Raw genomic sequence first — 12786 nt, 5'->3', positions numbered from 1 at the left:
TATAAATGTAACCCGTAAACCTTCTCTCTAGTTTCGATATTTATTAATGTTAGTTAATGCGATTACTTTGACTACAAACAAAATCCTTTGTTACGTTGTCAGTGTGTGTTCAATCTGAATATAAAAAACAAACGAGTTTTAAGCGCCTTCCTGTAGAACACTTAAATTTCAGTATAAAACCAAACCCGAACCTCGTGTAACGAGTGCCGCTGACTGCGCGACGCAACCTAACGTTTAAACCCTGTAACGCTCCTGGTGTGTTGGTGGCGGGTATATTGGCAGGTACCTGGGTCGCAGCATCACTTCTGCCACCTTTCTCTGTAGCCCTTTTTTGTTTGCAGTCAGCCCGCAGTAGTTTGTAGTGTTCAGTGTGTAAGCGAGGGAAGTAGCTTCCCGTCGGAGACGAAATATTGTTAGCCTTAAGTTTACTGGAGCAACACTGAATGAGGTGAGTGAATAACTTCGTGAAAAAAAATTCGTGTAACGAATGAAATTGAAAATCACTTCTAAAAAATAATGCTTCATCGGTTGTGTGGAAAGTTCACAAAATGATCTATAACCTACACTGAATACACACGCGCGCGCACACTATCCTAAATGTATGCACCGTGTGCACTTATTACTTACGATAAGTATATTAAATTCAAACACAACTACGCTTCCTTATCGTAATGAATTCGACACACACACACACACATACCCTACCCTACACATGCCTACGCAGCGGGTTTGGCCTCCTTGGAGGCTTCCCCATTAGCGGCCACATCGGCACCACCACCGTTCGCGGCCGTTCCCTTTTTAGCTTGCGCTTTGTTGGCAACGGTATCCTCCACGGCCGCACCGGCGGCATCCGATCGCTGCTCGCCACCGTTCTTCTCCGTGTGCCGGAACTTGTCGTAGCGCTCCAGGTTCGTCTTATCGTCGTCCTCCTCCTCGGCGTCGTCCTGCACGTCGCGCAACAGATCGCCCAGATCCTCGTGTTCCACCACCTGCCACATCAGCTTGTCGACCAGCTCGTCCGAGGGCTCGCCGGGCCCATCGGCACCACCGATCGTCGCCGCCAGGGTGGTGGTGGTGCTGTTGCTTCCGTCCAGCGAGCGGTTCGCGTCGGACGAATCGACGTCGGTTTTGCTCGCGTTGGAAGTGTTCACCTTAGCTGACGTTGCGTTGTTTGCGCTTTCGGTTGCGCTACCTGTCGTGGCCGTGTCACTTTTCTTGTCCGACCGGGTTTCACCTTCCGATTTGGGCGTGGAGGTTGTGTCATTCGTGTTTGCGGTGCTATTACCGTCCGTGACCGTCTTTGAGTCGGTGGAAGTGATCGAATCGTTTGCCTTCTTGTCATCGCCTGTAAAGAGGAATCGTGGATTTTTGGTTAAAAACTCTCATTTGGTTAAATAAAGAAAACCTCCCTCTATCTCTTACCCTTCTTTCCGGCAGCCTCCTTGTCACCCTTCAGCTTCTTCTTGTGGAAGCGTTCCGCCTGTTCGCGCAGCTTCTTGTCGTTCCGGAAGCGGATGTACAGCTTCAGGTGAGATCGCTTCTTGCAGTGTTCGCGCAGCACGCGGTCCTGATTTTCCGTGCGCCTGGGCAGGTACATATTGCACAGGTCGCAGTATTGCACCTGCACCTTCTTCACGTGCTCCTCGCCGATGATCATCTGATTTTCATCGTCCTCCTCCTCATCATCATCGTCGTCCTCGTCATCCTCATCCTCCGTGCCTGCGCGACCACTGCCGCCACCACCATCGCCGTAGCTGCGCTGCTTCCTGGTGGGCGTTTCTCCCGCCACACCCGGCTCGCAAATGTCATCCACCTTGCCCACCTCGTCCACGATCGTCATGCTGTCGAGGTCGAGGTCGCCCGCCTCGGCCTGGTTCTCGTCGCCCGAATCGTCGCCCTTCGTGGACGAAGCGTACCGCTCCACGCGTGCCTTAATCTTCAGATGGTCCAGCGAGGCACGGTGCGTTTCGAACGCCATCGGGCTCTTGAAGCCGAGCTTGCACACGCTACAGTACGGCATGAGGAATTTCTTCATCATCTTGTGCCCCTCGGACTGCTGGTGGACGGCGCGCGGCTGCCGATAGTTCAGCCGGCACAGCAGGCAGAAGCCGGGCCGCTTGCCCTCATCGCCACCGGCACCGTCCTCCGACTTTTCGTCCTCGTCCTTCTGCGCGTTGCGCTGGGCGGCCCGCATCTCCAGCAGCCGCTCCCGGCACTTCATCGCCAGCGCGCGCATCTTCATTTTGTGGGTGCGGGTGTACAGATGCGTCTGGTACTCCTGGAAGGGGTGAAAAATGTGTTGAAATGAATTTGAAGAATGTCGTGACATGCACACAAACACACTTACCTTGAAAGTGACACACTTTAGCTTGCAGTGCGTGCACGTGAGCTTAATAAAGTTCGACGTGCGATACTTGGTGTTGATCTTTGTCGAACGCTTCTTATCGCTACCGTCGTCCGCCGTCTTGCGGTCGTCTTCCGCGTTGCTATCCTTAGCGTCTTCCTTCTTGGCGGATTTCTTCGTCGGCGTTTGCTGCTTCGAGCCATCCTTTTCATCGTCACCATCGTCAACCGTAGCACCTGTGTGTGTGGTTAAGGTAAAGAACATGTTTTTGTCATTATTTGTTTGCACGACAATTCCTAATTTCTATACTGGAATCGATTCCGATACTGGAATCGATTCCGATATAGGAATTGATTCCGATACTGGAGACGATTCCGATATTGGAATCGATTCCGATACTGGAATCGAATCCGATACTGGAATCGAATCCGATACCGGAATCGAATCCGTTACTGGAATCGAATCTTATACTGGAATCGATTCTAAATTCGAAGACGACTCAGTTTCCGGAATCGAAATTGGCTCTATTCGAATCGGAATCGATTCCCACGAAAACTTCATTTTTCTTATCTACTACTACAAATATCATCGTCTTTTGAACTCACCAGTGGTGTTGGCATCGTCCTCATCCTCGTTGTGTGCGGAAGATTTGGACTTTCCATCGCCTCCATCGTCCTCATCGTCCCACATCTCACTCTTTTCCTGCTTCACGTCTTCCTCGTCATCCTCATCATCATCGTCATCGGCGTCAGCCTTCTTGGCCTTCTTAGCCCGGGACGGTCCTGCATCATCGTCGCCACCGTCATCATCCTCCTCGTCGTCCTCATCCTCATTGTCGGAGGCCGAATCCTCGTACCCATCCTTAGCCGCCTGAAGCGCACGCTTGATGAGAATTCTGCAAAAAACCAATGCAATTCCGTACTCAGTCAAAAGCCTCTCCCCACGTCTCCTCGCAAAAAGCGCGATACCTACTTCTTGGAAACCTTCATATCGACCCCACGCTTGGACATGACGTCGCCCCCCATAATGCGGTTGCGCATGTCGCCGCCGCGCCCCCGCATCGAGGGATAGCGCCGGTTGTGCATCGTCATCGGCCGCATGCCATCCGTTCGCCGGTGGTGCCCGCCCATGATGCGCGTCGTCAGCATGCCTCGCCGCCCGTCGGACCGGTAGTGCGAGATACGGCCTCGCATCATACCGCCCCCGCGGCGATGCATTCCGCCGGTGCCCATGTACGAGCTGCCACCCATCGTCGAACGGTGGCCGCCCCCCATCGGCGGGCGCATCATCGGCCGGCCGCCGGTGTTGCTGTGGTTGGTGCGCATCGCCACCGAGCGCGGCGGTCCCATGCTGCTCGTGTTGTTGTCCCGCGACCTGTAAGAACTGCCCGAATCGCCGCCGCCACCACCGTGGCTGCGACTGGCGCTGCTGCTGCTGCGATGATGCTCGAACTTGTTGCTGCTGCTGCTCGACCGATCGCCAGTGCCGGACGTCGACGAGTGGTGATCGTTGCTTCCCCGCTTGTCGTACGACGAGCTGGAGCTGCCGCCGCCGCCTCCCTCGTGGTACCGGCTGGACGATCCTCCACCTCGTCCGCCGACGCCACTGCCACTGCTACCGTAGTCGCGGCGCGAGCTTCCACCGCCCTGCTTTGTGCACGGGGGGTCATCATCAATTTCGTGCCGCGATTCGTTCCCCGTTCGACGACGTTCGGTACCATCGCGTGCGTCAAGCGAGCGAGCACAAAATCGTGCGCGTGTGTGAATTCACATGGTGACGGATAATTTCGTTAGCCAGTTGAAGAGATTAGCATTAGAATCATATGTCATGGTGTGTAAAGGAAGTTTGATATTTGGTTTCGTATTTTTTTTTTTTTGTTTGGAGGGGTTTTTTTTGGTTAAATTGATACTTTTCACTATATGGGGTGGTGTTGTAGCAGGTTACAAACGACGGTTCCGGTCGAGTTTTAGACTATGCGCGATACGAGAGAAAGGTTACTCAAGTTACTCTGCGTCAACCAATCAGTAAGGAGCCTTCTTTTTTTCTGACGGTCCATATTGTTTCATCAAAATGCGGAAAAGGCTTACTCATGCCATCAAACGCACGCCGAGCTACTTTACAGTGTGTGTGAGTGTGTTTCAAAGCATTTATGAGACGAACTATACTGATCCTGCTCCTTCCGGCTCGTTCTTCGTTGTATTTTTAATAGTGAAATTTAGTATAACCGCTTGCACATCGTCATCATCATCATCACATCACCTCCCGCGTACAACGTTCCTTTCCTTTCACACATGCAGCACCACATGATCATCACGAACGCATCTAGAGCAACGCTCCTCGGATAGACTTGTGAGCAAGGCAGTCCCCCTTCACGCGTGTCCTACCACCATCATCACCACCAGCGTCAGGTTGATCAGTTTTTCTTCGTGATTGGTTTCCGTTTTAATCACGCCGCTGAAACAGATGCTTTGCCCTTCTCTACCATATTTAGATCTTTTCTTCGGTTTTGCTACAAATTCCGAATTCCACACACACTCGCTTTGATGCAATACACAAAATACAAATGCGCCCAGAAAGGAAAAGGTTGATGGGAACGAGAGATGCCATACTGCGCGCACACGCTTTTTCGATACACGAACGGACGAACAGATAATAAGGGGGTTATTAAAAGAAAAATAATGCATTTGATGATCGATTTTCGATGTTGAGCTACCACACCACGTGTTGTGCAAACCCTGGATGATTTGAATCCTTTCACGCACTGACGCGGTCGAACGCCCCTACAGAGTAGTGCACACTTCTTTGCACGCTCGCAATAGTAATGTAATCTCGCGCGATTGGTAGGGTTCAATCGGAAAATGAGTTGAATGCAAGGTAAACGTAAGGAGGAACACGTGGGTAGTCGTGGGTTTTATGAGCTTGAATCTAGAGCACACTCCGTGTTTGCTGTGAACTGTAACGCTGATAACCTTCTCGCTGCGGTCACAAAGTGGATCATAACGACCGCGCGCGCAGAGGATGCATCGGAAACGGTTCCCGGTTCTCGCAACAAGGTGTCTCTCTTTTATCCTGTGTAGCAGCAGCAGCAGCAGCGGCTATGTCTCGCGCTCTTTGCAATGTGGGTTGTTGTTACTGCACAACGTGCGTGTTTTGTATCGTTTGACGAATATAAATTGCATTCTGTAAGCCAGAAGCTTGAAACTTGTACAAGAAAAAACGATCTATGTAAATCTGTGCGTATCTCCTCTCTATCATCTTTCTCCTCTAGTCCTCAATCCAATCGAAACACACAGAGAGCAATACACCCGATACAGCCTGGCAACCGACCACCACCACCGTCATACGGTGTTGCTCATTGTTTCCGGTCGTAACGTTGCGATTTCATCCGCGAACGTGTGCATACTTGTGACCATGGAAACGTAACTCGAGATGCTGATGCCTGATTGCTGCATCATGCTGTGTGGGATCGTGTGCTCTCCCCCTTGTTTTTTGAAAGCTCGTTTTCGGCCTCTAGGGAGGATGCACCAAAAAGGACAAATCCTATCCCCACGTGCATTATCTTGCTTATTTTACTTTTGAGTTCAAACAATGAGCAGCTGTAGCAGCTTTATCACGTGTCTCTTCTTCATTGGAAACAACTTTACGAGTTCGATGTTTGTGCGCGAAATAAAAAAAATTATCATCAATTAATACGGGACATAGAAAAGGTTCACTAAATTTAATGTTTGGGTTTGTACGTAATGGACACACGATTGAGATAATAATGCACTACTTGAGAGCTGGAGGATCATACCATGGAAGGTCTAGAAACAAAGCAAGCTACGTTATAACCGAAATCAAGAACTATTTCTGTAAGTACACGCCATACTTCGGAATGTTTTAAATTATGCAGACGGCCTGAAAGCTATCATACAAAGGGGACGAAAATATGCCATTCGAAGGCAAATGCTTATTTTCGATAGCGTGATTGAGCAATTGTTTAATGCTCTATTTCGCTTTAAATATTTAAATCACGCCGAAACGCAAAACCTCGACCCACAATTACCTGAGAGTTGTGATCGCTGCGGGGACGCTTCCGGTCCGGCGAACGACGGTCGCGATTATCCTAGCCGAGTTGCGGGAAATAAAATATCCATTAGAAAACCTGTCACATCGCAACGTCAACCTTGCCATGATTAAAAAACCCCACTTTTGCCTTACCTCGTACTTGGACGAATTGGACCGCTTGTAGCTATCGTTGCGGCTATCGTTCCGGGAGTACCGCGAGTCTGATTCATACCGGGACGAGTTGCGGGAATCGTACCCACCTCCGCCGCTGCTGCTTCCGTACCGACTGTTGCGGTTGTCGTTACGGTTGTCATAGTTGCTGCTGTTGTGATGGTTCGAGCCATGATATCCACTGCCGCCATGGTACGACGTGCGCCCGTTGCCTCGAGTCCCTCCGCCACCCCGCGGGTGATATCCACCCCGAATGCCACGCAGAACCATTTTCGGTCGGGTTTTGTTGGTGTGCCTCACACCACTTTCTTCACACCCTCTGACACACCCCTTCAACCAAAATTCAAGGACGCTTGCTGTAACGATGAGAGAATGAAAGAAAACGACGCTTAGAAACAGTTTCACCGCAGCAAAATGCACATTTCATCGTTTCGGTGCGGCCACCAACCAGCGCATTGACAAAGTGTGGATTTTCACCATTCTAATATGGCGGAGCACCGGCGCTACTGACGCCGCCATAGCGAAAGCCAAAGACGCTGCTAAAACCTTATTTACCTGCTTGGCAAACACTTTCCGCCGCTCAAATTCAATCGCACTCACTTCGTTACACTCTATACTGCCTTTTTGCTGCAGTAAAATGTCTGAAAACACTGTTTTCCGTAGGTAAAATTTAGTTAACGCAGAAATAGCACGGAGAAAGAATTTTTCACGACCACGAATAAACCATTTCTGGCAGGCTGGTATGCATGGAAGCAATTTGACAGCTGAGGGCAACAGAAAACTGATAGAGCAGAGGCGGTGGTCTGTACAGATGGTAATCAACATGGGATTACCACAGTAGAACTTTGAAACGAACGGTGCAATTTATATCAAATTAAAATCCATCATCAACGCAGAAATGCTTTTAAAAATTATGCAAAAAGTCAAAGCATGTTCCATTTTTAAAGGTTCTTTAAACGTTTTAAATTGATAAAATACATATTTTTTCTGGGAAAATACTTAATATATGGCCGAAAAATGTGACGAAACCATTCCCAAATAGCCAACTTGAACTTTATAGCTGACCCAAATAACCAGCTTGAACTCTATAGCTGATTTGAGGCTGTTTAACGAAAAATCGTTCCGATGTCGTACTTTGTGGCTGATTAAGAGATAGACGGTACTTTGCGGAACTATGGAGCTTTTTAACAGGCACATGGTACTCTTTGGAACTTTGCGGCTGATTAGCACTATGTGTAGGGTTCATGATGGATCTTGAAGGCTTGTTAAGAAAGGGTAATGAACTTGGTGGAACTTTATAGCTTTTTAATGCATGACATCGGTACAAAGTGGCTCTTGTCAAATTATCAAAGTCTGACGCCGTCAATAATCTCATTGCTGCTGCACAAGTTAGATTAGTTAATTGAAGAAGGAATATTGTGTGAAGTGATTGTGATTGTACAGTAAATTGTGTGACATTTTGTATAATTCATGAATATTTAGGATTTAAAAATATACACATGAACACAAACAAAACAAATCCTGTTGTTTATTTCATCGATGACCCTTGCTTGAAAATAAAACACAAAGAAAAATAATCCCCAGCACCGTAGCATAAGGAAGCTGCTTAAGCGCTGTTTGAAAGACTCACCTAGAACTTTGGTGCTGTTTAACCACCGACAAACCGACGTGACACTTCGAACAAAATGAGCTTCAAAAGTTGTCTCCTTATTTCAAATTAAAATACGTTAAACACTAGCGCCATCTCTATAATGATTCGCTTACTACACTGACACAGAGAAGAAACTGCTAAACCCCCTTTTTGGTTTTCTTCGCAAATTCCAATGCGTATTGTTTTATGTACTTCTCACATTTTTTGCATTGATTTGGAAACTTATAAAATGACTTTCCTGTGTGTTTTGTCCAATAATTCTCACAAAATCTTGCCTCACACTTCCTTCGCCATTTGTATTTAGAAAAGTTGTTTACATCGAAGCAGCAGTGAACAGGGCTTACTTTGACAGAAGTGTTCGCCTCACTGGTAAATGACAGTACTTTCGTGTGGGACACTTTTGTAACGCCAGTGTCACGTCGGTTTGTCGGTGGTTTAACTACTGCAAAAGGCGAATTCGAGCAGCGATCTTTAGCGTGCCAAAATGAGCTGCTTAAGCAATTCTGGCTATTTGGGTTGTGTTATTGTTGAACAAATGAAATATGAAGACGGTGGTGTACGACACAAAGAGAATATTTATTTTATCACTATCTTTGGTATGGGTAATACAATAAACACACGCACGTAATGCGGGGAGAGGACGACTGATCCTGCTCGCTCCACGATCCTCACTGAGGACGTCACAGGATGACAGCCCTGCTGTCAACAGTGAGCCCTCAGGATGAGGCAGCGGTCTGTCCTCAACAAGGCTGTTTAACAAAAAATCGTTCAGATAGACGGTACTTTGCGGAACTATGGAGCTTTTTAACAAACACTTGATACTCGCTAGAACTTTGCAGCTGGTTATCCTGATGTGTAAGATTCACGATGGAACTTGAAGGCTTGTTAAGAACGTGTGCCGAACTTGGTGGAACTTCATAGCTTTTTAATACATGACATCGGTACGAGATGGCTCTTGTCAAAGTGTCAAAGACTGGTGCCGTCAAAAATCTCATTGCTGCTGCATAAATTAGATTTAGTTAAATAAGAAGGAATATTGAGTGAAGTCCCAAGCGCCACAGATTAAGCTTAAATTACTGGAAAATCAAATAATCATAGAAAACACCAAAGTTCCGTAGCTTCAGTGCTTTGCTCAATAGATGGTGATCTATAACTCATCATTAAATAGCTGTCCTTTTCGTACAATGTGTTTCACCTAACTACATCTTATCATGCCATATATACTCGTATTCAAACATACCGAGCAAAAATCTATCTGAATGCCCAAGGAACATTTTAAATACTATCATAGTTTTAACGATGTGGCTATGGTTATTTCATTACAGGGTTTCACACTTTATCTCAAGACCGTGGGATCCCTTCCCGAATCTGTCTTTGCCAATGCCAAGACTGCGGTATGATGCTTAAAAACGTTGATGATACCTGAATTCATCGGATGCAATGCTGAATCTAGGGCACATTTCTCGAACACATTGTTCCGCACCGAGGACATGCGGTCGAGTATTTTTTTTCCACATATAACCTTTGTGTACATCAGTGTATTAGAAACACCCAATTATCCTTTTCGGATTTTTACCTAAAAAGCTTTTAAAATAAAAAAGAAAGATAAATTTTGACTCAATTTCACCCAACTCAGCCAACAGTGCACTGTAGTAAAAAGTGAGCGCCAAACACGCTCGCAAAATCTCAACCGAACGAAACCCTCGTATCTCGCTCTCTCCAGCGCTATCCGTACGCAGCGGTGCGCTGCTCGCTCTACGCTAGTGCCGTTTCGCTCTCGCACACGCGTCTCCGGTTCGCTCTCGGCTGAACGAAAGCTTAACGAAGCCGGCGTTTTGTGTGCGTTAGTAACCAGCAGACCGTCAAGGGGGCTACTTGTGCACGAGAGCCATCCAGCGCACCATTCAAACAACAACATCTGACTTGCGAGGAATCACACACCGATTGCACCGCGTGTGTGCGTGATTGCAGTGATTGCATTGCAGCGAAGCCGGTAAGCGAAAGTGTAGCGAACGGAAATAGGAAGGAAATCACGTGAATGGGTGCCTAAATTTAATGCTTTGTTTTCTGGTCGTGCAAAAATATTGTTAGTAGTGAAATATAATAAATACAATGTGAGCGGACCTGCGAGTTAGTATAAGCAAGGTGTGTGTGTCGTGTCGTGTGTGGTTGTGTGAAGTGTTCCGTGATTTTCGTAGCAAGTGTAGGCGAGACCCGTCCGTCTGCTGCTGCCGTACATGCTGTGGTGTGTGCAATATCCTTTCCAACCGCAGCAAAAAATGCAGAACGGCGGTATCATGACGAAGATGATGTTGCATTTTTTCGCGAGCCGGCTATGGTTGGGTGCGTGTGCATGGCTGTCCACCTGAAGGACACACACGCGATCAACGCGAACCGCTGTTTAGACACACAACCCAAAATTATCGTTTTGTCAATCAAATGGTGTGTGTGTGTGTGTATGGCAGTTTGTAGCTGTGTCCCCATGCCGATCAATTCCAATTGGATTGCGTGTACTGCAAATTTTTAAAGGGGGAAAAACCCGTTGTGCAAAGCGTTTTTGTATTTTGGCTACATTTACATATGTTTAGAATTCCTAAAATAATTACAACTAAAATCACCGCCTTGAGTTAGCCGCTTTTACAGACACCACAAAAGCCGGAAAGACACACCATGCCTTGGGATTGTACTTTTTCAAGGCTGCGGCTACGTACAAGTCCAGTTTGCTAGGATGTGTTAGTAAGCGATCCCGGTGTGTTGTACGGCAGCGAGCAAAAAGGAGCAAAAATCTAACCGACAGCCAGGAAGTGAGCAGCTCTGTACAGCTGTGTGCGAACGTGTTCCTATTCCAGCTACTCCGGGCGGAGCATTTGTGTCATGTGCGCCTTTGTGTGTGTGTGTATATTTGCAATTGAGAGTAGTGGCGAAAACTGACCAACAAAAGAACCGGCGTTTGAACCATTTTCCGGGAAAGAAAGATAACCGTCAAATTTGGTGACTCATTTATTCTAGTGTGTAGTTTTGTTAAAAAAAAAAATAATTTAACAAATTTAAGTAATTTAGAGGAAAAATACTCTACCAACAAAGCCAACACTCATCTTTTTGGAATTGTAACTTTTAATCTGAACCATTATGGCGTCTTTTCCAGGGATCCACTTGGGTTCGACCATACTTTGAAGCTTACTTTGATTTTCATATCGATGTCTTGTGTAACTTGTGTCGTTGTTCAAAACTAAACCGTCATTAGTAGTTACCATTGATCATCGGTTCGTCTGCAAAACAAAAGTAAAGGAGGTTCATTTTAGTGTCCCTATATTCCTTTCCCGCAGGTTACATTCGTTTTTGTGTTCCTCTGAGAAGTTTTATGTGTGTGCGTGCGTGCGCGTGTGTTCGTTTAGTGACAAAACGCGTCGTGTGCGGGCGTGATTTTTTTTGTTTTAATCGTCGTTACCTAATTGTGTGTGTGTCTCTACCCTGTCACAAGATGCGTCGCAAAGTGCTGTTCCGTGTGGTGTGCGTGTGAGTGAAATGTCCTTTTTTCTTAGCTGAGCGGCGGCATATAACGCTCCCCATGTAACACAGACGGGGGGAAAATAAGCCTTTCCTTCCGCAACATAACCCCAAAAAGCAAAAAGTGTGTGCGGGGATCTTATCGTTTCCGGCAAGTGTTTTTGTGTGTGTGTTTGTGTGTGTGATCGTAGCCTTCTTCGTCAAAATGTCGAAAACAATCGAAACCCATCTGCAGAGCAACGAGGTGCGAATACCGAAGAAATCGAACGAATTTGATGTGACCGCAACAGCAACAGCTGGCCGCAATGGGGGTGCGGGTGCTGGTGGTGCCCCGTGCCAGTACTTCAAGAGTTCGTTCGCCCGCTCGCTATCGTTCAGCCAAGGGCCGGGTGGGCCAACCGGTGGCGGCGGCGGTGTGCGGGGAGGTGGACCGTACGGGGGTGCCGAACAGCACTTTACCCGGTCGCTGGATTTTGACGTTAATTTTGATCCGATCGGTGGTGGCAGCAACATGGATGGCGATGGTGGTGCTGGTGGTCCACATCAAATGATGATGATGATGATGGGCACGCCATCGTCCGCTTCGCCCGTGTACGAGGAGGAGGGCGAGGGCGCGGTGTCACGCGCCGAAAGTGATCCCGATCCGGACGCGGCCTCACTGCTCGGCGGGCTGAACGGGATCGAGACCAGCAACGGTGGCATTGTGAAGACGCTCTGGAATTACGCCAAGGGACAGGTAGGTGCATCGGAGGGGAGGACGAAGGGGGTTTTGGTATGCGTTTGAGAGCGAATTCCACGCGGGTGTGGGGGATGGTGGGGAAAATGGGTGTTAGAAGGCGTTGGTTTAATTATGTTCTCCGTAATGAGCTGCACTTTGGTGGTTTCATTCATGGCGATTGGACCAGCCACTTAACGTTTCCGATTGAAAGTGTATTTTTGCCAGGAAGCTTGTTTTTTTAAATGATTACTTGTATGTTGTCAATTGAACAAGATTTGAATACAATAAATTTGTAGAATACATTCAATTAGTCACTTGAATATTCATTTAAAAAAGCTGAATTGTTTG

The 12786-nt window shown here is 47.5% G+C and overlaps 2 protein-coding genes across 6 annotated transcripts in view; one reads left to right on the top strand and one right to left on the bottom strand.

Annotated features, from left to right (window-relative positions):
• Positions 1 to 21: 21 nt before the first annotated feature.
• Positions 22 to 7302, bottom strand: LOC121591934 (dentin sialophosphoprotein-like). The gene is made up of 8 exons (XM_041913045.1): positions 7118 to 7302; positions 6545 to 6918; positions 6390 to 6449; positions 3317 to 3990; positions 2950 to 3239; positions 2348 to 2580; positions 1423 to 2278; positions 22 to 1345 (listed from the first exon to the last, which is right to left on the bottom strand). Exons 2-8 carry the CDS (start codon positions 6830 to 6832, stop codon positions 717 to 719), a joined length of 3030 nt encoding a protein of 1009 aa, XP_041768979.1. The 5' UTR covers positions 6833 to 6918; positions 7118 to 7302; the 3' UTR covers positions 22 to 716.
• Positions 7303 to 10063: 2761 nt separating this feature from the next.
• LOC121593223 (autotransporter adhesin BpaC-like) overlaps positions 10064 to 12786 on the top strand; it is a 96550-nt gene continuing 93827 nt past the window's right edge. Inside the window, exons 1-3 of one of the 5 annotated variants that reach the window (XM_041915418.1) lie at positions 10064 to 10206; positions 11359 to 11370; positions 11540 to 12456. In XM_041915418.1, the coding sequence (XP_041771352.1) occupies positions 11926 to 12456 (531 nt within the window). In that variant the 5' untranslated portion in view covers positions 10064 to 10206; positions 11359 to 11370; positions 11540 to 11925. Of the gene's footprint in view, positions 10256 to 11358; positions 11371 to 11515; positions 12457 to 12786 lie in introns of all 5 variants that reach the window. The other 4 variants (XM_041915417.1, XM_041915422.1, XM_041915421.1 and 1 more) reach the window with 4 other exon arrangements.

This window comes from Anopheles merus, chromosome 2L (assembly GCF_017562075.2).
Source record: "Anopheles merus strain MAF chromosome 2L, AmerM5.1, whole genome shotgun sequence".
Taxonomy (NCBI): Eukaryota; Metazoa; Arthropoda; class Insecta; order Diptera; family Culicidae; genus Anopheles; species Anopheles merus.
This window is presented reverse-complemented; position numbering and strand designations above follow the sequence as displayed.